This window comes from Anopheles arabiensis, chromosome 2, assembly GCF_016920715.1.
Source record: "Anopheles arabiensis isolate DONGOLA chromosome 2, AaraD3, whole genome shotgun sequence".
Taxonomy (NCBI): Eukaryota; Metazoa; Arthropoda; class Insecta; order Diptera; family Culicidae; genus Anopheles; species Anopheles arabiensis.
In genome coordinates, this window is record NC_053517.1 from 63,827,626 (window position 1) to 63,853,295 (window position 25,670).

Genomic DNA, 25,670 nt, shown 5'->3' on the forward strand with positions numbered 1-25,670 from the left:
AGGTCGGAGTTAACAGGAGCCGTCCGGTGCAATGTACTTGTGATCACGCATTTCATTTCGTTGTGTTTTTTGTCTTTCACTTTGCGCGTGCACTTCGTGTACAGGCCTTGATTTCGAAGGCCGACTCCACACTAGTTTCAATCCATCACTAGTTTGAGTATCGTAACAAAATATATACAAAACTGCGAAACAAGACGTAAAACAACTTTTACAAGAATTATCGGACAAAAATAGTAACAAATAATTCAGTCATTCGTGAGTTTAATTTACATTTTCACTTTATTTTCTTTACTTCTTTGCTTGTTTACTTTTAGTTACGTGTTATCTCACTATCTACTCGTTCTTATATTCATATCATATCGATTCTTTTTTTTTTTCTTTTTCTCTTTACTTCAGTTCGTCTTATATATTCTGCATCTACAAGTTACGACTGCTCTACACTTTTTTCGTATTCTTGTAGTATTTTCATAGTACCTATTATATTTCCTTTTACATGTTTGCCATTCTTTTTTTTCGTTCACTCAGATTTTCTCGATTCCTTACATTTATGTTTGTAATATACTTCTCAGCGACCCTTCCGTTATTTAATGCATATTCTAATTGTTTTTTTTTTGCATAATCGCTAAATAACTTTTAAGAAAATAAAATGAACAAATCGTATCATGTAATGCATAAACTAAGGAAATTAAAAAAATAATCGATTGAAGAATAAATCGCACCACCCCACTGATTTTGGGTGTAAAGTATCTTGCTGGTCACTTATTTTTCATTTTATTTTTACTGTACATAATGTGTCCTATCTCAGAATGAGTAATATCCTTTGTAAGAGCAATTAGTTGCTACGATTTTTATATTCCAGGATCCCTTCTTCCTCTTCTATTCATATAATTTTCCCGGGATTATTCATCAATTTTCCTCGATGTCTTTTACATTCGTCACAAGCTGATCCAATCAAATGATCATTCCAAAGAATAAAGAACGTTTGCTCTGTTATTTTTGTTTCATTGTATATTTACCATACGATTGTACGCGAAATACAGTTTCACATCATTCACCTATGTGATACAACCGCAAAATGGCATACATACACACAAAACAGACAGTAATCGATCGGCAGTTTAGCATCGGCGAAGCATATACAATAGATGTTGATCAAGGAACACAATTCAAACGAATGATAAAACCATCATATTTGCAATCGACGCACAGCTCAGCTTTTTCATAATTTCATTTTTCTACACCCTTTGGATGCTGCAGAGTGACAAGAGTCCAACGATTGATAATGATCGTAATGCAAATCTCTGATCTCGATCTTATCGATCAAAAGTAATCGGATTGGACTTATCGCAACGAAAACAACACATCCATACTCGGTCGATGTGTTGCTTACTAACGAACAGCATAACATTTTTGTAAATTGCAACTTTTGACTCGAAAGGGCAATCTGATTCTTTTTTATGATGAAAGGATTTTTTATGTATCTGTTTGACTGTGTGCTTATGTGTGTTTTTGTATCTGTCTGTGTATGTGTGTATTAAAGTATTGTATGTATTTATGTATGTTTCTGAGTACTTATGCGTGTGTTTGTTTGTTTGTCAAAACGCTCGTTCTATTTTGCAGCTCAGAAGCATAATGTATAACGGTGTAAATATAGAAGCATAATGTATAACGGTGGTAGATGTGTAACGAAACGTACGAAATTGTCTAACTGAAGCAAAATGATAAGATAAGTTTGTTGAGACATTCTATTTCTCGATCTGTCACACTTACAATTGATTGACAATTGTGATGATCTTTAATAAAACTGTATTAGTTATATAAACTGATTTCTGGATAAAAAATACATAACTTTGAAATATCCGTTACTGAACATTTCAATTCTACGCTCAGTTGGTAGCAACCAAATCTAAAGAAAATAGAAATTTCGAATCGTGAAAGTTAAGTAGCCGTGGCAAATAATGTGTAGTAGCTCTCCTTTTGTCAATGTCTATCCTCTCTACCAGACTGTGAAGTATTACTTATTCTACCTGTATTCCTGTCCCACCATCGTTCAAATTTTCCATAATGTACTGTTTAAGAGCATCGGTTTGAAATTACTTTTTTCTGTTATTATTACTTTTGCTGATTGTGTAATGGCGCTTTGAGTATGGCGAATAAGAATGCTTGTATTGAGTGTTTATTTGATAATTTTGCCATATTCAGGAAGATCTTGCACTTCCGTATCGTCTCCAATTTCATCATATGCTTGCTTGACATTGATCGAAACTTGCCATTAGAACCATGTTATTCCTGTCCATATTTCATTCTAATGTCTATTTCTTCATATTACTCATCATAGTCAAACGTTTGCTTAGTACCACTTACATGTTCTTGTTGGAACCTGCTCACTACCATGATCTTGTTGGAACAAGCCAGCATAGACAAATGGCGAAACCACGACATACTGCGTGTTACTTTATACGTATTCCGCGGCACTATCAAGCTCCATTTTTATTATTATCATTATTTTTTTTGAAAATACCATATTTCTAATCGGAAAATTCTTTTAAAGCCTATAATGAGTGAAGCATATGATTATTGTTCATGATAGATTTGGGCATCTTTGCACTACGATTTGCAAAAACTGATTACTATTAGTTTCTTTTGTTTTATGGTAAAATATGAAGCTGACACGCAAAACCCAATCTTTAACATGAGTGCACGATGTTTTGGCCAGAATTCGTAGCAAGGAAGATAAAAAATAGGTTGAAAAAAAAAGAATGAGCGTGCAATGAAAAATAAACAAAACATTTACACAATTTGTGTGTTAAGCTTTAGAGCCAAGGGGTTTCGCCTTAATCTTCATCACTCAGCGCTTCATATTGAGCAGATAGCAGTGGTTTCGGTTCGATAGCAGAGGTAATATGACGATCATCTGTCAACACACCACCAGATCCGTTGCCTCCTCCGTTGTTTGCTCCAATAGAATTGTTTCCGCCAAGACCGCCGGTTACTCCAGCACCACTTCCAGTGATAATCATTCCTGAATGCATAGATTTCAAACCAGCAACATTATTACCTCCACCACTTCCAGTCCCCATCAAGTTCACTATAGAGGTCGTGGAAGATGTAGATGGCGATGAAGGATGCCCGGTGGAAGTAGTTGGCGGCGCCCCACTGGCGACAGTAAGGGCACTAAACGGATAGGCGTAAGTTGGTGGGGTAGTAAACGACGTTAACGGCTGCGTCGTTAGCGGATGGTATGTGCTATGAACCACGGCTGGACTTGATGTGGTAGAACCCGATGCTGCTAATACGGAAGAAGGCGTAGAATGCTGTGGATACGGATGATTTTGTTTGTGATCTTCATTCAAAGAATGCGGTTGTCCATCGCTTGCTCCAGAGGCCGGTGTACCACTTCGATCAACCAAAGTAATTTCCTTCACATGATGGTGAGACGAGGGTGGCTGATGATGATGAGGTGAGAGGTTTTGGAAACTGCGTGGAGAGGATTGTTGCTGGCGTTCAATATTCCGATTACCCCCACCGACTCCATCAACAACTACCACCATCGAAGGATCGGTAGAAGTACGCTTTTCATCTTCAGTTCGCATTGCTTCGACAATACGATTTTTTACGTAAAAGTCTAGAACGAAATTATCCCTGCCTCCTGCTCCGGCATGAGGCACTCCGGTGCCACCAGCGACGCGTCCCAAATGAGGCCCCGGGTGAAAGAATTGTGGCCCATCGGGCGAGGCGGATTCATGAAACTTACTTCTTGGGCCAGGTGATTGCGCAAGTCGAATAATATGCCGATCTTCAGGAGTAGCTCGACCGGGACCCTTTTGAGTTTCGTGTGCACGTTGCATTTGTTCTTCCTTACTGGATGTTGTTAGAGACGTTGGACGCCGATGTTTCCATTGATCAGCTGCCAGAATCGCTTCCGCTCCGGGATTTCCGGTCGTTGATGCACCATACGGTATCATTGGTGGTCGTAGCGGAAGATATGGATTGGGGTTGGGCGAATAGTCCTTAGCTATGATCGATTCGGTTAACTCGCCAAGAGTGATATTTTTTACACCACTAAGACTGTTACCGCTTATTCCTCCACTGTCACGTCTGTGATGAGAATGTATGTTATCAGAATCCAAGTCAACATTTATTACGTTGGGAGAATGAGATTTGCTTCCGTTGTTTTCGTGTATCACCTGCTGCATTGCAATAGAACGCTGATCGCGCGACGCAAACTGAAAAATAAAACAGCATAAAAGCAATTCATCATCGCAGCTACGGAACTATTTGTGTTGTTTCTTATGATATTGATATTAATAAGACAAAAACATCGCTATCTGTAACTCTATGTAAGATCTCTATGTCTAAGTAAGATACAAATTGTGTTGCCTTCGACACTTACATATGGTGCCCTATGAGGATCTCGAACCGACGGCATAGGAGGTGGATCGACTGCTGTTTGGCTTATCTGATGTGTTATGATAGCATCAATCAAATTTGCTGCTGTAAGTGACCCATCTGAGGTATTTCGACCGCTCATTAATTCAATCGCTCTGAAAAGTATTAAAAAAAATAATTTACAGTAATGGTCCATTTTGCGATCGAAAGTGTTAGTTTATTTTGTTTTTTTTTTTAATTATATCTTTACTTTTTTATCCGAATATAATTTATTGTATAGCAATACGGCCGGGCCGTCCCTACTGAACAATAAATAATAATTTATTGTACACTATTTATGATAACTGTAATAGTTTATTGCAGAAACCGATGAAAATAGTTGGAAAACAGATAAATTTTTCCTTTTTTTAAATATAATAAAATAGAATTGAAATTTCAAATAGAATTTGGTATTTCAAATATACCAAAAGTATAAGGTATATTATGGTGTTTTACACTTTAATCAGTACGTTGTGAGATCATTATTTGATATTTTAAAATTACCTTTCTCGCCTATCTGGCAAGTATCCATCATATTGTTGCTTTCTTCGGCGTTCTTCTGCCTCATGATGCCGATCGAGACGTTCGCGATCACGATGCAAATGCTCCCGTGCCTGTTGTTCACGTTCTAACTCGCGACGCTCTCGATGTTCGCGATCACGCTCCCGTTCACGTTCTCGTTCCCGCTCGCGTTCCCTTTCCTGTTCTCGTTCACGTTCACGATCACGATCACGATCACGATCACGATCACGATCACGATCACGATCACGATCACGGTCACGATCTCGATCACGATCCGCCCTTTCCACCAATAGATTGCGTTCTAGTTCAACACGGTCGCGGAAATTAAGATCCTCACGACGATCTCGTTGATCAGGATGATGAGGATCCCGTTGATACGCCGCTATAGGTCCCAACTGCTGTAACGATGGATGCAACGGAGATTGCTGATGACGGCGCTGCATATCAGCCTGGATTGATTGATAAAAAACATACAAAATATGTTATATGGGTTAATGAGTTAATGAATTATCTGATATCTCATAGTATTATATCTAGAATGTCTTAAAATACCCGTTTTATCCACAAAATCATTTTATGAATCAATGGACTCTTCACATCTTGTGCACACTACACCTTTTAAGGAGTCTTTTTCACAACGTACTAACCGAAATGCGCTTCAAAAACATCTTTAAACGAACAAAATCATACATAACGTGAATTTAGCTAACAAAACTAACAAGCGTACTTTAAGATTACCCCTCAATACGCCATACCGAATATAACGGAACAATTAAACCGAGATCCTTCCACAATAAGTACAAAAATCTCAAACTATTAACAAATTTATATATACCTGCTGCTGTCTCAGGTGTTGATGATGCTGAGCAACAGCTGCAGCCACTACTTGCTGTTGATGCAACTGCTGGAGTTGTTGTTGCTTTTGCTGTTGCTTTTGATGTTCATGGTCATGATCCTGATGCTCCTGATGATGTAATTGAGGATTTTGCAGCGGCTGCGCGTGGATCGACTGGGATTGCGATTGTTGTTTTGATTGTAGCAAATGAGGTGGCTGAGGCGATTGAGCCGGTTGGTGTTGTTGATGCGCTTGGTGAGATAATTGTTGCTGATTATGGGATTGAGACTGTAGCGGTACTGGCGGCTGGGATTGTGATTGTGTTTTAGATAGTTCCTGTGTCTGTAGCTTAATCGAATCTTGAAGCAGTGTTTTCGACTGTTCTTGCGTATGATGTATATTTTGTTGTTGATGCAGCTGTTGTGCTTGCGATTGCGCAAGTTGTTTTGTTTGTTGATGCAGCTGATGTTGCTGATGGTGGAATGGAATCATTGTAGGGTGCTGATAGCGCATATCATGGTGTACACTCGAAGACGGTGGCCCAACTACTGATAATCCTGTCGATATCGTCGCAGGTGGTTGTTGCTGCTGATCGGGCACCCCTCGTTTTGCGTCGTCCTTGTGCGGAACTGTCATCGGTGGTTGTTGAACCGCTAAATCAACGAACGAGGTAAACGCATCTGCAAACCAAAGCGAAAATACAATTATTAACACATGTTGATTGCAATGTGTCAATATTGTGCAATCTCTCTATTCTTATACAATACCTTGAAGATAATGATGAGGAGGAGGTGGAGGCTGTAAATGATATCGCGGTGCTGGACTAGGTGGCTTAGAAGAAACGCCGCTTCCACCTACAACCATAGCCACAGTGCCGGCATTTCCAGTACTGTTACCTCCAGATCCACTACCACTGCTGTTATTAGTATTGTGACGCTGTATAACACCTTGTCGCTGTGGTGGTGGCGGAGTGCGATGTGGACTAGACGTATTACTGTACACCGGTGAAATTCTGCAGTCAAAAAAAACAATAAAGTGATTAAATAAAGTAAAAATTAAAGTTTACAATAATATCAACATAAATATTGTTTTATCAAACTACGCATATATCCCCAAACCATATTAAATTATTATTAATTTTATAGTCCCTGATAAAATCGTTCATCAATTAAACTCTATTCTTTAATCGCCATGAAATTTTCATCGTACCTGTTAACATGATCAGCAGCTGGTGAAGTTCGGCTTAGATAATCATTCTGAGCCTGTCGGCTACTAACAATTCCCAAAGGTGACGTCCCAACTACATTGCTTCCTACGATACCATATATTGAACCCGGTGGAATAGACAATGGCGTAGGACCTCCAGGAACACTAACGCCAACGCTTCGTGGTAAAGGAGATTCCTTCCCAGAGCGACTGTTGGCAGCTGCATTGACGACCAAAGGTACAACACCAGTTGAGCCGACTGCTCCATTACCACCTGCGGCACTAGTTCGGCCTTGCATCTGTTGTGAAGTTATGTAGTCGTTCATTATGATTTGTCTTGAACTCAACTGTTGTGAAGTTGGCTCAAGTGACGAGTACGCTGTAACGCCTGAAGCTCCGTTACCATTTCCACCACTGACGCCCCGAACTCCAGTTCCATAGGGACTAAACTGAATTGGTAATACATGGCCCCCGCCAGGAACTACTATTGTTTGCGCAGGGCTCTGACGCTTGTAGTCGTATGCTGAAGAGCTGGAACGTTTATCAGACAGGAGTCCCCCACTGCCCCCATGCACAGGAGTTCCTTGAGTTATGGAACCTATAAACTTGTCACTCATTATGACCGGAGATGAAGAAGTTCCTGGGCGACCACTGGAAGCAGCCGATGATGGCGGTGTTTGACGCAGAAGATGCGGTTCGTACCGTGGGCTTAAATTTGCCGTAGATGTTGGCTGACCCTGGATGATTAACTGATTTTGCTGCTGCTGCTGAGTGGCATTCACCGGTGTGCCATGGGTAATGGAACCTCCTTTAGGACCACCGCTGACAGAACCACTACTAGATAATTTCGGACTCAGTTTGGGAGTGTTCTTCCCCTTTGTATTTCCACTTCCTGACAAAGGGGGTGGAGGTGTGAGCGAAGACAATGTTGACTGACGTGTAGATCCCGTCGAACCTTGCATCGACAACCCTCCACTGTTCTGTCCTGGCCCTGTGCCCAGCGGTATGGTAAGGTATGCCCCAGTTCCCGAAGGGGATTTTGTTAACGTACGGCCCATAGCATCAGATACGCCCGTCCCGGACGGGTGATAGCTCACATAGGTACCACCTCCCACAGCAGATGTTGACGATGGAGGAATGTTAGGCCCCGAAAATGTACCATCCGTTCTATAGACAGTAACTGACGGTCCATGCGTGCTTGATGATAATACATGACCAAGATGAAATTTATTGTTAATATTGTTGTTATTTCCACTGCTTCCGCCAGCCCCGCTATTTCCACCAGCAGTGCCGCTCAAATGATTACTATTATTGTGGCTGTGCGCAGGCGGTGGTGGAAAGTTTCCTCCACCACTACTAACATTGTTGCTAGTTTCCGTTAGTTTTGTGGGAGCAGCCGATACAGCCATCATCTCTGTGCGGGGTGTTTTTTTGATGCTAAGATCCAACGTTTGTGGTTCATCGTTTGATGGACGAACTACAGATGAACTCAAAGTTGGCGATGCTCCAAGGTGGATAGAGTGTGGAATTGGAGTGATAGTTGCCGGAATTTGACTACTCAATGCATGATGATGACTTAATTGCACATGACCACCAATCAGTGGAGGTGGTATAGCTGAATGCGGCTGCTGGCCTGCTGGCGAAGAAATTATTTGTCCATGAGAGTTCACCACAGTAATTCCTAATGTGGAGACTGGCATCGAAAGTGGATTAGTTTGCTGACCGGAGGACGTCGATGTCACCGTAGAACCAACTCCTGTAATTACTTGCGGAACACCGCCTGTTGAGGTTAACACTACTTTCGTCCCATCACGAAAATCTCTTCCCATCGATGACGATGTAGAGGAGGCCCCTGAAGAAGCCAGCGATGGTACAGATCCCGTTACTGGTTGAATTTGCTGTCCAGAGGGCACAGAAGAGGATGGTGTAACACTAGATCCAAATTGTAGGTCACGTAATCCCGGCGGAGGTGGTTTGCTGGTTGCCGCTAGTGAGTTATTCTTTAACGATCTTTCAATGACATTTAACATCACGTCCCTTACATTCTGTGGTGAGTTTATATCGCTTACACATCCTCCAATGACATTAGAACGAGGACCATTCGTTTGTTGCTGAGCGTTGCTAATAGAGTTGTGCAACATTGCAATTCCAGAGCTGTGATGCAATGGTGGCGGGTAGTGCGGATGTGGTATCGGAGGATGAGAAAGAGATACTTTAGGACTCTGCCTATTCGCTGGAGATGATTCATTCTCTTCATCAGCGGTTTCGGTCGCTGAACTATCATATTCCTCCGTGTGGCGTAATGCTTTCCTTGGCTGAGGTTGACCTGGGGGAAGTAAACGGTCATCCTCATACGCGACACCACTACCACCCGAAGATGTTGACGAAGAAGATCCGGTTATTGTCGCTGGGGTCTTTGGTGGTGGTGCTAATGAGATTGCCACTTCACTGCCACTAACGCTGTCACTATCACCAATAACGCCAGATGGGACATTACCACTATCGAGTATGATTCGCCCGCTTTCTTCCAATTTAGCTGTTGTAGGCACACCTTCTACAATAGAAATTACATCAGTAGTAATGCTGCTACTGTTGTTTTTCGTAGGCATCACTGTCACGTTTCCGATTGTACCACTATTTACTCCTCCATTTCCAGCAGTTGGGCTTTCTGCCGATGCAGTAGTGTCGCTGCTACCATCCCGTTCATCCGAGGAAGTTGACCCGGCACTGAGATCTGACTCATCGCCATCAGTAAAGGTCGACCGACGATCCTCACTGGGATGCAGTTTATAGTACTCATTTAAAGCAACATCCAGGCCATACTTTTTCTGATAGTGAAAATAGCAACTTTTAAGGGCTAGAACTGGTTTTCCGAAGGATTCTGCAAACTGGCTCCACTTGGGACCATGCTCTTGCAGTAATTTTTTCAGTCGGCCAACCTCCTCTTCGGTTAGACTGTTGCTGCCTAGCAGATGAGGACCCATCTTACGACGAATCCGTGTCAAACACGCCGAACAGCATTTGCTAACATTGGGTGGTATTTGAAGCTCTTGCACGATCGGATCGCGTATTTCTGGTGCCAGTTCGAACAACCGAGGTGGAAGATTTCGGAAGCGCTTCACGCGATCTTTAGGATTGGGACAGGTTGGAAGAGGACAGTGAGTGTAACGCGATTTAACCGATTTGCACTGGCAGCTGTTGCAAATTCTAGCTCCAACAGGGATATCCGCTTCCGATATTCCATACTGCGTGGCACGGCTTCGCTCAAGAGGTCGTGTACGCGAGCACAACTCTGCTTTGCAGATGAAACACGTATGTAATGTACCCGTAACATTTGTTTTATCTGTAAGTAAAAATTTGAATAAGTAATATTTAGTATAATTTTCTAGAAAAATAAAATATGCGCAAATTCACATTATGGTCATCGTATGGCCGACACGTTAAATTCATATGCAACTTCAACAAATTGATCAGTTCCATATTGTATGAAACCTTTGACAGTCCCACGATTTTTAGAAAATGCACAAAGCCATAATGATTAATGGTCAAAAGATAGTAAAAGATACTAATTTTAACCCGTTCTGCAATGGGTTTCCACGATTGATTGGTCAGTTCCAAAAATAGTTTGGTTGCTTCCCTTTTTTGTGTATTCCCACAATTTATTGGGCGTTCCCAGTTACAATTGAACCATTTGTTGGTTCAATTTTATTGATATCTAAGCGGACGATACCAATAAATTATGGGAACGAACCAAAAATCTATGGAATACGTTGTATAATTCGTGCGACGGGCCCAAAAAAATATGGAAACCGAACAATAAATCCTGGGAAACCCTGTATCATTGTTTTATCTCCCTCCCTCTCCCCCCACGCGACGAATCAATCGTAACGGAGAACAAAAGCACAGCCCGAGTCGCACTCGGACAAAACACTGAAAGGGTTAAAGCTCCTCAGGCACATTTGCAAACCAAAAAATAACATACACCTCAACTTCATTTGTAGTTATTTGTAGGAGCAAATAAATGATTATTTGTTCAAGATATTATTAAAATAAGAAAGTGATAATATTAAACATATCTTGCTGCACTATCATGCGTTAGGGACTTAAACGCACTATCCGGGTTATATCCAGTATAGAAGGATTTGTATAGACGGACTGAGCGGCCGCCGCCGAAAGCCCCCCGTGGACAATGGAACCCCGAGGGACCCAAGTACTCTCCTTCTCCCCCAAGTTAGCTGCGTTCACTACTCTGAATCCGCCATCCGCTATATCTAATATATTAGTTGTAGAATCACAAACTTCAAAATAATACAAAATAAATTTACCTAAAATATTAAAACTATAATAACTAAATAAATATATTTCTTCATACAAATAACCACGCTATTCTAAGCAAATGTTACGATGGCGTTAATTGTTCGGTTCATTTCCATTCAGAATATGAAGTTGGTAACCTTCCTTCTGAATGAAATAATAGGGAACATAAGAAAACATAATAGCAACCGATATAGCAAGAAACACGATGTTACATCATGTACAAATCATTCAATTTACTAACAAGTTAAGTAAGCAAATATCACGAAAGTAGCCTCCAATGCTTCTGTCAAACAATCCTGTACGGACGTACTCATTCGTAGACTAAGCACCTGCAAATAAGCAGAACAAGCAAAAAATCTCTTTCAAAATTTCTCAACCAACTCTAACTCCAAATTCCATCATCAGCCACTCGATCCCCATCTACATTCTCGTGATGCTCGTCTCATCTTCCCCAGCAGTGTTCTTCTCATCACGACTATAAATGCTACATCTTCATTTCTCGATTACTTTTGGGACGATAAACAAATCGTTGGGTACATACCCACTTGAACAAATTATTTTATGCTTCGTGCGAAATTTAGCAATCATAATTTCATCTCGCGAGCACTAAATCAACCGTTTGTACATGGAATACCCCAAGGGTAGTGAGTCTTGTCGAATTTGAAGACTAACTTCGAGCACGCTACCTTTCAACGGACCGCAACCAAGCTACCCAATACCCCGAGGCTGTCGTCCACTAATCAAGCTGAACTGATAAAGGCACTGAAAGAAGAGCTATCGTTCAAATACTCTCTAACGAACTGACTGCACTGATTGCTTACTTGCTTTTTCGCTCTTTTAACCACTCACTCATTCATTTAATTAATTCAATTTAATTAGTACGCGCGAATGATTCCCATTTGGCGAAAGGAATGAAGTTTCAAAGTTACACACTTGTTTTCATACTTGCTCATACTTGTTCTAGGCCACTTATTCGATAAACATAGACCAAAGAACAAAAGCTAAAAATAAAACCAATTGTGGTTTTATATTCTTGCGGTAAAATTTCATGCACCATATATCTTTCGTTAAATCTATTTTCTTTAAACAGGTTGTCCCCGAGATACGCTATTAATGCGGAACAAGAAGAAACCGCGTATCCACGTAAGTCGAAGTATAGCCAAATTACAGCTAATTTTTGTATAAGTTTGTGTTTACGCGTTTGTGTGCGTATTTTCACTGGGTGAAACGTTAGCGTTGCATTTGAATTGTCGATGTATTAGTGTTAGGTCCGTTAGGTCCGACCTTAAGAACAAAATTGTCAACCATTGTCGTTAAAGGATTCGGAATATACTGACGCGTACGCCAAACAGTCACCTTTAAACCCTGAGCAATTTTCACTGCACTTTAACATAAAATATCACAACGTAGGGCCGATCACGAACAGTTTGCTTTAAGTGGCATGTTTTGCATTTGGCAATTGATGTATCAAATCAGTACAATTTGCTCAAAAAGATGTCAAATTTTTAAAAAAACCGCGTATCTGCGAATTCAGGTATAAAAGAGACCCGCGTCTCTCGGGGACTATCTGTAATTCATAATTATTCGATTTATTCTATGTAAAACATGCAAAACACGATTATTTAGATTGTGAGACACGAATCAGGAAAGAGTTTCCGAAGCAAAAAGCACACAGTATGCTTAATCATTCACAACGATATTTGTAATATTGCATATTAATTATTAAATGACATGTTAACAAATCTAAATTCATTGGTTTAACAAGTCCAAATTAATTGTAACTAATTGGAAGCGTACATCGGCCAAGATGAAAATACTCAACAAAAAATTAATAAATAATAAATCATTCAACATGTTCTTCCAAAATACCCAATCCGTTAAATCAATCGATAATCATATTCAAGCCATCGACTAATTCTGATGCAGCAATCAGATTCATTTTCGTATATAATGATTCTTCTTCCTTCAATCCACTGCGCTTGATTCCCAACTAAAGACCGCTTTAGCGATGTTTCCACATGTTTGTATTATAGATGTCAATTATAATTTATTATTTAAATATAATTACAATCATTACCATCATTATCGAAACGATCAATATTGCATACAAACGTGCTAGTACCCAACAAGGGGGCTACGTATGGCTGCTAGTACCACACGGTTCTATTTACTAGTTCGCTACACTTCTATGTAATTGAAGTTTGTTCTAGTTGTAGTAAACACGACATAACAAGAACGATGAGTTACACAAATATATCGATTGGCGGATGGCAGAGGTACGCGCGCCAGTGCATATCGTTACATACAAATGTAAAGTTTAGCTGATAAGCTTCATGCACTTTTTGCCTTTACTTTCTTTCCGATAAACAACCCGTTAGAACCGTAAGATTAATTTACAATTTAGAGCTTATTTTGGACGATTAGAAGAATACAATAATGTATTCTAACATAATAACAATAACGAAATTAAGTTTGGACGTGATTGTTATTGTGCTGAATTGTTGATTGAATGCAAATGATATGACCGTATTGACCGCCCGTAATTGAATTATTTGTGTTCCATTAAATAACGTTACTTTTGTAACATATGCTGTTTAAAAATTGCTGTGTTTAAAACTAAACAGTTGACTTCAATTTACAAAAATAAACACAACCACAACACGATTGTAGAGCATATTCATCTTTCTACTAATGACGAGGTTGCCAGTAAAATCAAAATCCCACGATACAAAGGGTTTAAAACAGCAAGAGAGCACTTTCCAAAATGATACCTTTTCCCCGTCCATTATTTCCCTGCCGTTCATTACCCAGCTGGCAACACATGTTAATATTTTCTACGAGTAATTGAATCAAAATATCGCTAAGATAAACAATCCGAATCACGGATCGATGCGAACATATGCAGAATTGACAGATACCGCGAAATTAAACGGAATGCCCGACACTACCCTCCACAGATATAGCGCTTCGAACGGCTTGTTCTCCAGAGCCCACATGTCAGGCTTGTCAAATTGGACAAAAAGGCAAATGTAACGACATTTTAGACGACCTTTACATTTCTTCGTTTTGCCCAGATATACATACAAAGTCCATCTATATTAAATCTTCATTTTCATGATCGAACAAAATAATCATTACATTTTGGAAGCGTTTCAATAAACTTTGACACTACTGACACCCGAACCAGGCTAGAAACATTTGCAAACCGTATGCTAGTTCATGCGTACCGAGAGCAAACATCATATCGATTAGCGCGGAAAACCCACTTGAGTGTCCCTTCCTTATAATCCTTCCCCAGTGAATGACAATCATGGATGAAGCAAAACCTGCAACCCAACCTAGCTAAACATTTATTTTACAACAACAGTTTACATCTACAGTACTTCGGGTGAGTTGAGTTCCAATTGAAAGTGGAAGAAGGCACATCTGAACACAGCAAATAGAAATTGGTTCGTTTGATTTGTTCGACGATTTTCACCACTTTGCAACGTTACTCTTTCCTCGCCCATGCTCGTTGCAGCGCCTTTTTTACACCACCGCCAATCAAATTTGGTTACACACTCATACTTTCGTACATGATCATGTTCATAACAAACGGCAATGGTGTTCTGTGTGATTAAACGTATCCGCTTTGTTTTACTCTAACAGGGCACAATACACTCGCGTCGCCCGGATGAATAATTAATCAATTTGCACTGAAATTCCGAAGGGACAACGGAATTTACGCGACTCAATGTCTGCTTTTGAGCTGCGTATTGTATTGGCAAACAAACCCAATATTGCCCGCCAAAAGACATTGCAATTTTGATTGCTTACATTATTTACGAAAACTCGATAATTTAAGTAAAGGCAAGTAAAACCAAAATGTACGACCAAAAGGATAAACCTTTTAAATGCGCTGCAGATGGCCTATGGAGTGGCCCAAACTCTTCCTTCACTCATGTAAAATGTTGATTTCAAAATAATGAATCTATGAAATTGATTATGCATTAATGTTTGCATAATATGGTTTAGTAAAGATAGCAGCTAAATTTTTTGAATACATTAGAGCAAAAAAGTGTTGCTGCCGTAATATGGATTTCAGATACGATGAAGTGGTAAACTCTAAAGGCTGTGGCTACACTGTCCGTACTCGCTAGTGTTATGTCGATTTTTACTAGCGCATCTGGTGGCGGCTCGAGGCATTTTGCAAAATAATTTGGTGCCATGTTATGTTAGACGGAAAATATATTATTTTTCAAGTTTTTTTTTTACTTAAACTGGAATGGAAAAGCTTGATAATTGATAGATAAATACCGGGTGGCTACTCGAATCAGGATTTTAAATTCTCGGTTTTTCCCGGATTTTTTGGGGTTTTTCCGGTTCACTATGCATCGTGTGCCGGTTATCTTAAGCTATCTAAATATGCATTCTTTATATTTTTGGAAGTTTTATATGAGCAAACAACTGAAGAAAAAACGACAGTAAAAGCTTTAAAATACTGCTTTTTGGTGGTTTAGTATCATGGCACTAACGGGTAAAGACTTTACCCCGTGACAAAGATATTTTGCATATGCTATCAATTGTTGATTAACAGATATCATCATACAACCTTAAACAAGGGTAAGCGGAAGTAATAGACAAACCAGCCACTGGAGAAAGCATAAAAAACCGTGAAGAACATAATTCTGGTGAAACAACAGTCATGCATTATGCTGTTACTCGCACGACGCTGATGATGCACCTCACGACTACATATATGAGATTTCAGGGGTTTTCTTAATTGTGGGTCACTTTCTTGATTATGTTTTACGGGAAGTGTACTTTATGTGATAAGAAGTGGGTTCTACGGTACCCTTTTTGAATAGGCTTTTATCTATTTTCGCTTGCGTAGAACACACAAGCTCATGGTTTCATTTTTTACCCATTCCATTCCATACGAAAGAATCCACAATAATGGCTGGACTATCATATCAGAACGGTTGTTCTTCGATTCTCGGATACGGTGAGGAAGGCAGCAATGCCGATCCATAGCTCTAATGAAGAATGGATGGGTTAGTGCAAATCTCGTGAAAACAAAGGAGCAACGGTCGGACTGCAGAAGCGACACCAGCTCAACCTGCGCGTATCAGTGTGGGAACCCATTCAACCGGGATGAAGAGGCCCCAAAACCAAAATGCAAAATGACAATGTACAGGCGATGTGTGAGTGGGTAACCTTAATTCGACACGACCGCAACTTCACGAGAAATCAATAACAAAAGACGAGTGCAAGGTAGAACGAAGAGGCACACCATTAGTGATGGGCGTTTCGGAGCGCACCAACGGCTCCGGAGCCGGCTCCGGACTAACGGCTCCAGAGCCGGCTCCGACTTTTTCCCGGAGCCGGCTCCGCTCCGACGGCTCCGGAGCCGGCTCCGTTCCGACGGCTCCGGAGCCGGCTCCGTTCCGACGGCTCCGGAGCCGGCTCCGTTCCGACGGCTCCGGAGCCGGCTCCGCACCAATGGCTCCGGAGCCGGCTCCGCACCAACGGCTCCGGAGCCGGCTCCGCGCCAACGGCTCCGTAGTCGGCTCCGGACTAACGGTACTCACGGCACCGTTCCAATGGCTGCGGAGCCGGCTTCAGGCCCACCGTTCCGGGGCCGGCGACGAATCAACGGCTCCAGACCAACGGCTCCGAACTAACGGTTCAATAGAGACATCATTGTATGATAGCGTAATAAAAAAACTAATATATCTTCTCGCACGTGTGGAAACCAATACACGATGTGATTGCAGTATTGACATGCATGACGTTGTGTAACATTCGTTGGTCTCGCCTTTCTTAACAATATTCAAAAGTCATCGATGTTTTTTTTTTATAAATTCTTTTATACATGACTTACTCCGTTATTACCGGATTTTCTCGATCGAAACTTCATTGAAAAAGTTATTTTGGTCCTTTGTGTTAAAACCGGCTCAGGAACCGTTGGAGCGGAGCCGGCTCCGGAGCCGTGGGTGTGGAGCCGGCTCCGGAGCCGTTGGAGCGGAGCCAGCTCCGGAGCCGTTGGTGCGGAGCCGGCTCCGGAGCCGTTGGTGCGGAGCCGGCTCCGGAGCCGTCGGAGCGGAGCCGGCTCCTTAGCCGTCGGAGCAGAGCCGGCTCCGGAGCCGTGGGTGCGGAGCCGGCTCCGGAGCCGTGGGTGCGGAGCCGGCTCCGAAATTGTCTGGAGCCGGTCGGAGCCGGCTCCGGCTTCGGAGCCGTTTTGCCCATCACTACACACCATACCCGAAATGCACAATAACCGATATCGGTGAACGTACACACATTTTTTTTTTTACCGCAGTTAAGTAATTTTTGATATTACTGATTGTTCAGTAATTGATAGCGATTAAAAAGTAGCGAAAAAACATTCAAATTAAGGTTTTTATTGATACATAGGGAGGCAGTCCGTTCAGCTCATGTTCATTCATGTTTCATTGAGTTTGATACAGATTTAAACTGTATTTTTTCGACCCAAGTTTGATGCTACGGTTAGCACTCACGCTTATCACGAAATTTCAGCAAGTGCAGCACAGATTTGACACACCAACACGGCCGTAAATTCATTCAAATTAATCCCGCAAGCCGAAATCTCACCTGAAATTTTATCGCGGTGCCTGTAAGCGCCTACCAAATCATCTTTTTGTTCATCACGACCAAGCGGGCATCGCATGTTTTGTTTTGAGGCTGACTGACTGACAGGTCGGTTTGATAGACTGTATTGCTGCGTTTTCAATAATTTGTTTTACTGATATCCAGTGAAAGGACAAATTTGACACTTATTTTGCTGATTTTCAGTAAAATTTGTATTACTGAAATGCATTAAGTAAATTGTTTGACTGAAAACCAGTAAAAATATGACATTAATGCTGAAATTCAGCAAAACTATCTATTACTGAATAGCTTTCACTAAAAAATATTACTGAAGCAAACTTAGAAAATTTGCTGTGTAGGTATTGCACCAGTGCGAATGAGAAGTACATATATTGCATACCATATGTGAGAAACGGAAAATGTTGTCGATACACATTGGTGTGATGTTGCTGACCTGTGATAAATTGGGAACAATATACAAAGTATCCCGTTAATTTAAAATGGTTCCGGTTTTCCCGGAAAAATAAAATGCCCGCCTAATTCCAGATTTTCCCCGGTTTTCCCGATTGAGTGGCCACCCTGTAAATATGTTGTGCAAAAAAGCGTCGATCAGACGCCGCCAGATGCGCTAGGTGAAATCGAAATTACACTAGCGAGTACGGACAATGTACCCCGGCCTTACGCTATGATGTTTTAACCTTTGCTACGACCTTTGCTACAAAATTTAAGAAGAAGAAAAAACAGTTTAGTCGCCATTACAAATAAGAATTTTAACATCTCCATCGTAAAACATGAGAAAAACTACAAAACACACAGCCCAGTATTGCAAACTCCAAAACCACCAAATACTAATAATCTTTATGTTATTTCTAAATGTTCAACTTTTTAGAATCACGCTTAAAATAAAGCGATGTTTTTTTTCTTATTTTATTAAACATCCTTGAAGATACAAAGAAAACATGAAGAACTATCATTAAAAAATCATTTAAAAAAACAGTTCATAGCCAAAACATGGATAAAAAATTTAAGGGAAACCGACACTAGTTCTAGTTCGGTCACAGATAGGAGAGATTCCGAAGTACCAACAAATTAACCGAGATCGCTACGAACCACAAGAAAAAATCCTTCACCTAAAATCTACAAATTAGTATAATTGCATTAATTTTTAATATATTCACAAATACCAACATGAACAAAGGCAAAATGAGAGCGAAAGGACAATGTCATAAAAAAATGGATTGTTCTTTGTACATACTCTCGGTGACGCCGCTCCTTTCTTTTCCACGTCCACGTTTTTCAAGTCCTTTATATGTATGCCACCATTCCGTGCCTTCCCTGTGCTCCTTAATTGTCTCTATCTATCTATCTCACACTATTCATATCACATCACCTCTGTCCCTTTTACTCTGAGCCTTTAAATTCTCAAAGATATATTTCACCCTTTTCCAGTAACCGTACATACTCATTTTTTACACTTTTCTTCATTCCTGATTGTGTTGAGTGGCTATCGCTTTTTCAATTCTCCAAAGGGAATTGATGATAAAAAAGCGACTTAAGTAAACGAAACTTACAAACGCGTAGAGGACAATTACTGAGCTGAACCATCTTTGTCGCATATTTTCTCGTTTTTCCCTGTCACTAAGAGCTGATTGAGCTTTACAACAATAAAACGTTTCATTCGACATGGTGTAAAATGTTGATCAGCATGTACTGGGTACGCGCTATGTAGGATCGTATGGTTTCATAACGCGCCTCTTTCCATCTTTCATTCCGGTTGCAAGTTAAGAAACGAAACCACACAATAACCACCCAAATAAATTTACCCAATACTACCAAAACTATCAAAACTGTTACTATCAAAGAAAATAATAATAGGGACGATTGGTTTCCAAAACATTCACAAACTGAATCAAAACTGGAGCTAGTATAAGGATTCAAAAGCGTTAAAACATATAAAAAACTAGATAATAATCGACAACTGCAGAAGCATTTAAACATAATTTATGCCAAAATAAGGCGTGCAGAACATGCAGATATGTTACTTCTTTTTTAGACAAACTTTAAGTAAAATCTATACCAATGATAAGAAACGAAGTAGAAGTATAAATAAAAAAACATTTAACATTTTACTAGATAAATGAAACTAAAGCATAATTAAAACTACACTCCCTAATTTTGTGTGACACGTCATACATATTACATTACTTTAAAAAATATAACTTAGTCATCACGCAAGACTGGATTGTTACTATCATAATAAAACGCTAAATTATAATATATACAAACTCACGTACAATTACAATGTTGCAGCGCAGAAAACGAATTCACCTTCAAATATTTACTGTCATTTTGGAAAATTTCAACCGTACTCGCTTCGTCGTTTTCAGCGACGTACCCTACTCTGCGAACCACTACATGCAGGCCCACTCTTTACCCGTAAGGAGGGAAACGGATGGCCAATTTTGCATACACTTCGTTTTTATTATTTGCAAACCATTAACCAAAAATACCATTTTGTAAAGGCGCAACAACCTACGGAGAACGATAGAACAAAATACGAGGACAAATTCCCTTTAGCTTAACAAACGTTGGGTTTGTTATGTATGCTGCGCGATTCGTGAACAGGAAGTATAAGAAAAATCTTCGTAAAAATAAATAAATATTACAAAGCAAAGAGTACATTAGACTAAACTATGAGCAATACATTACTATTATTTTTTTCTAATTCTCGAGTTAACTTATACAGCAATTACAATAGCACATAATACAATTTAAAAAATCTAAGAAGATGATTTTTGACTATCACGCATGTTATAGTTGTCCAAATTGCTTACTGGTTAATGTATGTCAAAAAAAATGTCTGCATAATGCAATAAACAACTATATACTGACATTTCATATCACTTACACATTGCATCTTCGGTTTCGATTTATTTTTGTGATTGAGTGATTGAAAACCCAACAATTATGATTTGTATTCAAACTACACAAATCAAATTACTATGTATTCGGAATGCTTTGAAAGCGACCACTAATTTAGAAAACCACAAACGGTTAACGGTACTGGGAAAAGATAAATCAGGTTTCATTTATTTCCCAGCGGTACCATAGAAATCTACTAGCAGCACACGACACGGCGAAGTGCGATACAAACAGAAACGCAAAATAGAAATACCCACCAGAACAGCACCATACATTTTCTCCCTACGGCGAGGACTCGTTTTTTACCCTTACTCAAAACCGCGTTTTTTTCCTCTATTAGAAAACATGATTGTTCCGGCATTTCTCCACAACCTTCGTCGAATCTAAGTACGCATCTTTTGCGGTATCACCAAACGAAGAGGAATTTGGCCGGCTGGCTGGCTGGCTGGCTGGTTGCGGTTGCAATGTGTTCCCCCGCGCTCTCTGACAGTTATATGATTGCGGGGAGAGCGAGTCAGCGAAAAAATCATAGATGAAATTGTTAAACAAATACTCTCAACTTGATTCGATTTTTTCTGCACCCCAAGCCACACCACCAAACATTCAATCTAGCGTTCTTTACTACAAATGATAACAGCGGTATTTGCGATTGCCTCAATTGATATCCAAGAAGCAAGGCTTTTCTTCTCAACGATGATGATAGTAATTCAACCCATTTTTTTATCAACTTTTTTTTAAATATCAATTTGATATTAAAAATCAATACTGCTGTTGTAACAGGGGTGGTCCCGTGGTACAATCGTCATCTCGCATGATTCAACAACATGCCCTTCGTGGGTTTAATCCTCACATGGACCGTCCCATCGAAGCAAGGACTGACTATCTGGCTACGTGATACTTAATAAGTCTCGAAAGCCTGTATAGGCCGGCATGTCCACGCAGGACATTACCCCAATAAAAAGAAGAAATTCTTCAAAACAATTAACATAAAAAACTGTTTAAGAAAAACTTAATCATTACTATCATTATAAACAGTAATGTATTATAATAAATTTGACCGACGCATGCTTATTTTTTATCAACCGTTCGACGAACTATGAGCAATACTGCTGTTGTAACAGGGGTGGTCCCGTGGTACAATCGTCATCTCGCATGATTCAACAACATGCCCTTCGTGGGTTTAATCCTCACATGGACCGTCCCATCGAAGCAAGGACTGACTATCTGGCTACGTGATATTTAATAAGTCTCGAAAGCCTGTATAGGCCGGCATGTCCACGCAGGACATTACCCCAATAAAAAGAAGAAATTCTTCAAAACAATTAACATAAAAAACTGTTTAAGAAAAACTTAATCATTACTATCATTATAAACAGTAATGTATTATAATAAATTTGACCGACGCATGCTTATTTTTTATCAACCTTCGACGAACTATGAGCAATTTCTTTGGCAAAACATGTGTTTTCATTGTTTCTTCACTATTTACGTATGATTTGTACGCACCAATTCATAACTGACATGATTTTTAACGTCAAATGATTTCTTTATTACTCTTATACTACTCTCTCCTTTCTAGCGCTCTCCAACTCTAACTCTCTCTATCTATCTCTCTGTATCTCTATCTCTGTCTATCTCTGCCTCTCTCATGCCTCTCTATCTCTCTCTATATATCTTTCTCTCTCTTTATGTCTATTTCTCTCCGATATTGTATAAAGCTATTGCCTTCTCGTTTTCTCACAGTTTATTAATCTCTCGTATGCGTTTTTTACGATCATCTCATGCTCTACAGTCTGTGAGAGGAAAAACATGTGCCTAGGTACTCCTATCGTACGTAATTAAATATGGGGAGCATTCTAAAGATGACCAAGGAAGCATTCGTTCGAATTCAATTCATTGCCAACCGTCAACGAGGTAAGGTCGGAAAACAAATCCAGTAAAGTTCAAACTGGCAACGCCAGTATTCGTGATTCAATATTGATAGAAAAATTATGTTACAAAATTTAAAAAAAGTAAATCAAGTTAAGTGATCTGTGTGTTTCGTGAAATATCTTCAAGCCTTTGTGACAAGTTCCGCACTCATGTTGGAGACTTGGGTCAACCCGAATGCACCGGATGTGGTTCTGGAGGTAGGACCACATCCTTGCAGCACGCGTTTCGCTGCACATTCATCTGTATTAGCTACACACAGTGGATATCTTCGCGCTGCTCTTCAAAGGCATGAATCACAGCATACCAGCACAATTGCCTCGTTACGAAGAGTGCAACATCATTCTAATGGGGCAGCTATTGGTGTACCATCTGAGTTGTGTGCATTATCTGCTACTAATACAACCACATGTTTGTTGTATTTGCCAAACGTATCTCCCGAGCAATTTACTCCGTTACTATCGTATATGTACACCGGGTACCTGGACCTCTCGATGGACAACATTTTTGGTGTACTCCTAGCTACTCATTTACTACATATGCCACGGGCTTTGGAACTTTGCCGAACGTATCTCTCTTCATCCGCTAGTTCTACCAACCCATCTACTTCCACCACGCTTTTAGAACCATTGCAGCGCAATTTTTTCATCGCAAAAACTGAACCAACCGCTGCTCCTACGTTCTCAGTAGCCAACGGAGCTTCAAGATTAGTTAGGCCAATTGCAAGCAAACCAATGGCCACCATCGGATTGAATTTTATAGTACCACCTGCCGCATCCCAGATTAATCTTCTACCGAGTGCACCATTTAGAAGTCTTGGGACTAGCGTGCTGGACATAGATATCCAGCCCAGATATCCAGAAGAGGTAGATAATGAAACTCACTCTCCTTCACAAAGTCCCATAAGTGTAACTCGTTTTGAAGAAGAAAGCAGAACGTCCTTAACAACTCAAAATACTTCTGCGTTGGAAGTTGATGTTAACAACATTGATTTCATGTGTGACGAAAATATAACTAAACCAAATGATCTTAAGCATACAGATCATAATAATGCAGAACTATCTGGTTCATTGGATAATGAGAACCTTGCGAATAAATGTAACCCTCAGACTGGTTTCACTAAACGGCAAAAATCCCAACAAGACAATGTTAATGACAGTACAAACAGTGTTATTATTGATATTGCTAGTTGTGATGGACCTGTGCGTTTTCGCCGAGTGTTGAATGTCATGTACGGTTGTAATACAAATAACCACAATACAGATTGTGCTGATACAGAGGACGCACCGTACTTAGCCGAAACAGAAACTAATGTAAAAAAACGAAGTATTCGCTCTTTACGATATGCCTCATCATTTCATCAACAGGTAAGAGTAATCGGTTGCTTTTCCTACAGATAATTTTCGTTGATTGTTTATTATTCGAATAATTTATTTATTTTGAATTTATGTAGTGATAGCTAGATCGATTTGCTATATTTAATCTGTTATCTAAACTAGCACTCATTTCAATTACAAAAAAAGCTTTTGATTCGATTTGAAATGCCGTTCAAAACAAAATAACCGTTAATTTCAAAATCAATGCTAACATAGTTTCCCCTACTCATTCATAGATGGCGCGCAACATCAGTAACACTGGAAAGCTCGCGTATGAAAGCACGTCATCGTCATCGACCGGTAATTGCCAAAAATTTCAAAGTCAACAAACGCAACTGCAGACAGTTGCTGCCACGCCATGTGCAGGACAACAGGAAAAGGATCCAAAGGATGAAAACAGTCAAGAAGATGTAACACCCTATAACGTCGAACATGTTACCGATGCTGAAGGCAATTCAAACTACACTTGCGTATATTGCAAGCATTCTTTTAAATCCCATTATTGTTATCAAAAGCATGCTAAAAGACATTTAATACCTCTTTGCTTAGACAACAGAGCGACACCATACTCCGATGTGACAAAAACTAAAACAGTTGTAACTGCCCAGCCTAGGTCATATGATGCACGTCGTCGTACACACCAAAATTCCACCAGCAACAACAATACGATCAGAAGAGAAGTGAAACCTCTTGACATGAATGTGCAGTATTATCCATGCAAAACTTGCGGTAGCAAGTTTCCTAGTTACTATTTTGTGCATAAGCATAGAAAACTGTGCCATACGGAGGAGGAAGATGATAATCACAGTGCAAACGCTACATCTCATAACACATCTGCACATGTTTCCAAGCAGAACAATGAAGCTTTACAAACGGAACAAGCTAGCGCTGAACCAGTAAAACGGTCTGACTTGCTAGCGAATGTAGATCACTCACTACATCAAATAGAACAACATTGACAAACATAATTAGAGCTTTTAGACGCAACTAAACTCAAACTTACTAATTAAAGTAACATTAAATATAATTCTGCCATTTTCACATCTTTAGTAACATATCACAAATATTTTGGACCAAAAATATCACATACTGTTATGAACACGTAGTAGGAAAACTAAAACAAATATATTTTACCTCTAGCTCAGATTTACTAATTGAGATCACAATTGCATTTATGCTTAGCTATATGATGAAAAAATATCCAAAAAGTAATACAATGTAATTATCATCAGTTGTGAAATCAAATCACACTTCGATAGCTCATTCTCAATATGTACTAAGATTGTGTTGTTTAATAAATTGCCGCATTTTTTTACACTCCAGCCGATAAAATGTCATATTAATTGATAATAAGTCTATATAATTACTGCTGTTAAGCAAAGCATTTAAACAACAGATGAAAGAGATAATTACCTTCTTGAATGTCAGCACTGTTAGATTCGTTGATAGTTTCATCAATACGCTTGTTCCGTGAATCGCTTTCAAAGAAAAGATTACATTCAATTAACAAGATGAAAATTTACATTCCATATGCAACAAATAAA

The 25,670-nt window shown here is 39.8% G+C and overlaps 2 protein-coding genes across 2 annotated transcripts in view; one reads left to right on the forward strand and one right to left on the reverse strand.

Moving 5' to 3' along the window:
- Positions 1–282: 282 nt before the first annotated feature.
- The window catches only part of LOC120893430, a 69,183-nt gene continuing 43,795 nt past the window's right edge, over positions 283–25,670 (reverse strand). Inside the window, exons 9-15 of the mRNA XM_040295306.1 lie at positions 25,540–25,604; positions 6,995–10,334; positions 6,553–6,797; positions 5,786–6,465; positions 4,933–5,399; positions 4,394–4,544; positions 283–4,226 (exon numbers count right to left, since the gene is read on the reverse strand). Of these exons, the coding sequence (XP_040151240.1) occupies positions 2,835–4,226; positions 4,394–4,544; positions 4,933–5,399; positions 5,786–6,465; positions 6,553–6,797; positions 6,995–10,334; positions 25,540–25,604 (6,340 nt within the window). The 3' untranslated portion in view covers positions 283–2,834. The remainder of the gene's footprint in view (positions 4,227–4,393; positions 4,545–4,932; positions 5,400–5,785; positions 6,466–6,552; positions 6,798–6,994; positions 10,335–25,539; positions 25,605–25,670) is intronic.
- On the forward strand, positions 22,695–25,548 carry LOC120908444. The gene is made up of 2 exons (XM_040319424.1): positions 22,695–24,117; positions 24,363–25,548. The coding sequence occupies exons 1-2, from the start codon at positions 22,903–22,905 to the stop codon at positions 25,083–25,085; spliced, it is 1,938 nt and encodes a 645-aa protein (XP_040175358.1). The 5' UTR covers positions 22,695–22,902; the 3' UTR covers positions 25,086–25,548.

Excerpts from the sequence above, each read along its gene's own strand:
- LOC120908444 (XM_040319424.1), top strand. The coding sequence starts at position 22,903 with ATGTTGGAGACTTGGGTCAACCCGAATGCACCGGATGTGGTTCTGGAG. Across the intron at positions 24,118-24,362 it reads CCTCATCATTTCATCAACAG|ATGGCGCGCAACATCAGTAA; the intron begins GTAAGAGTAATC and ends ACTCATTCATAG.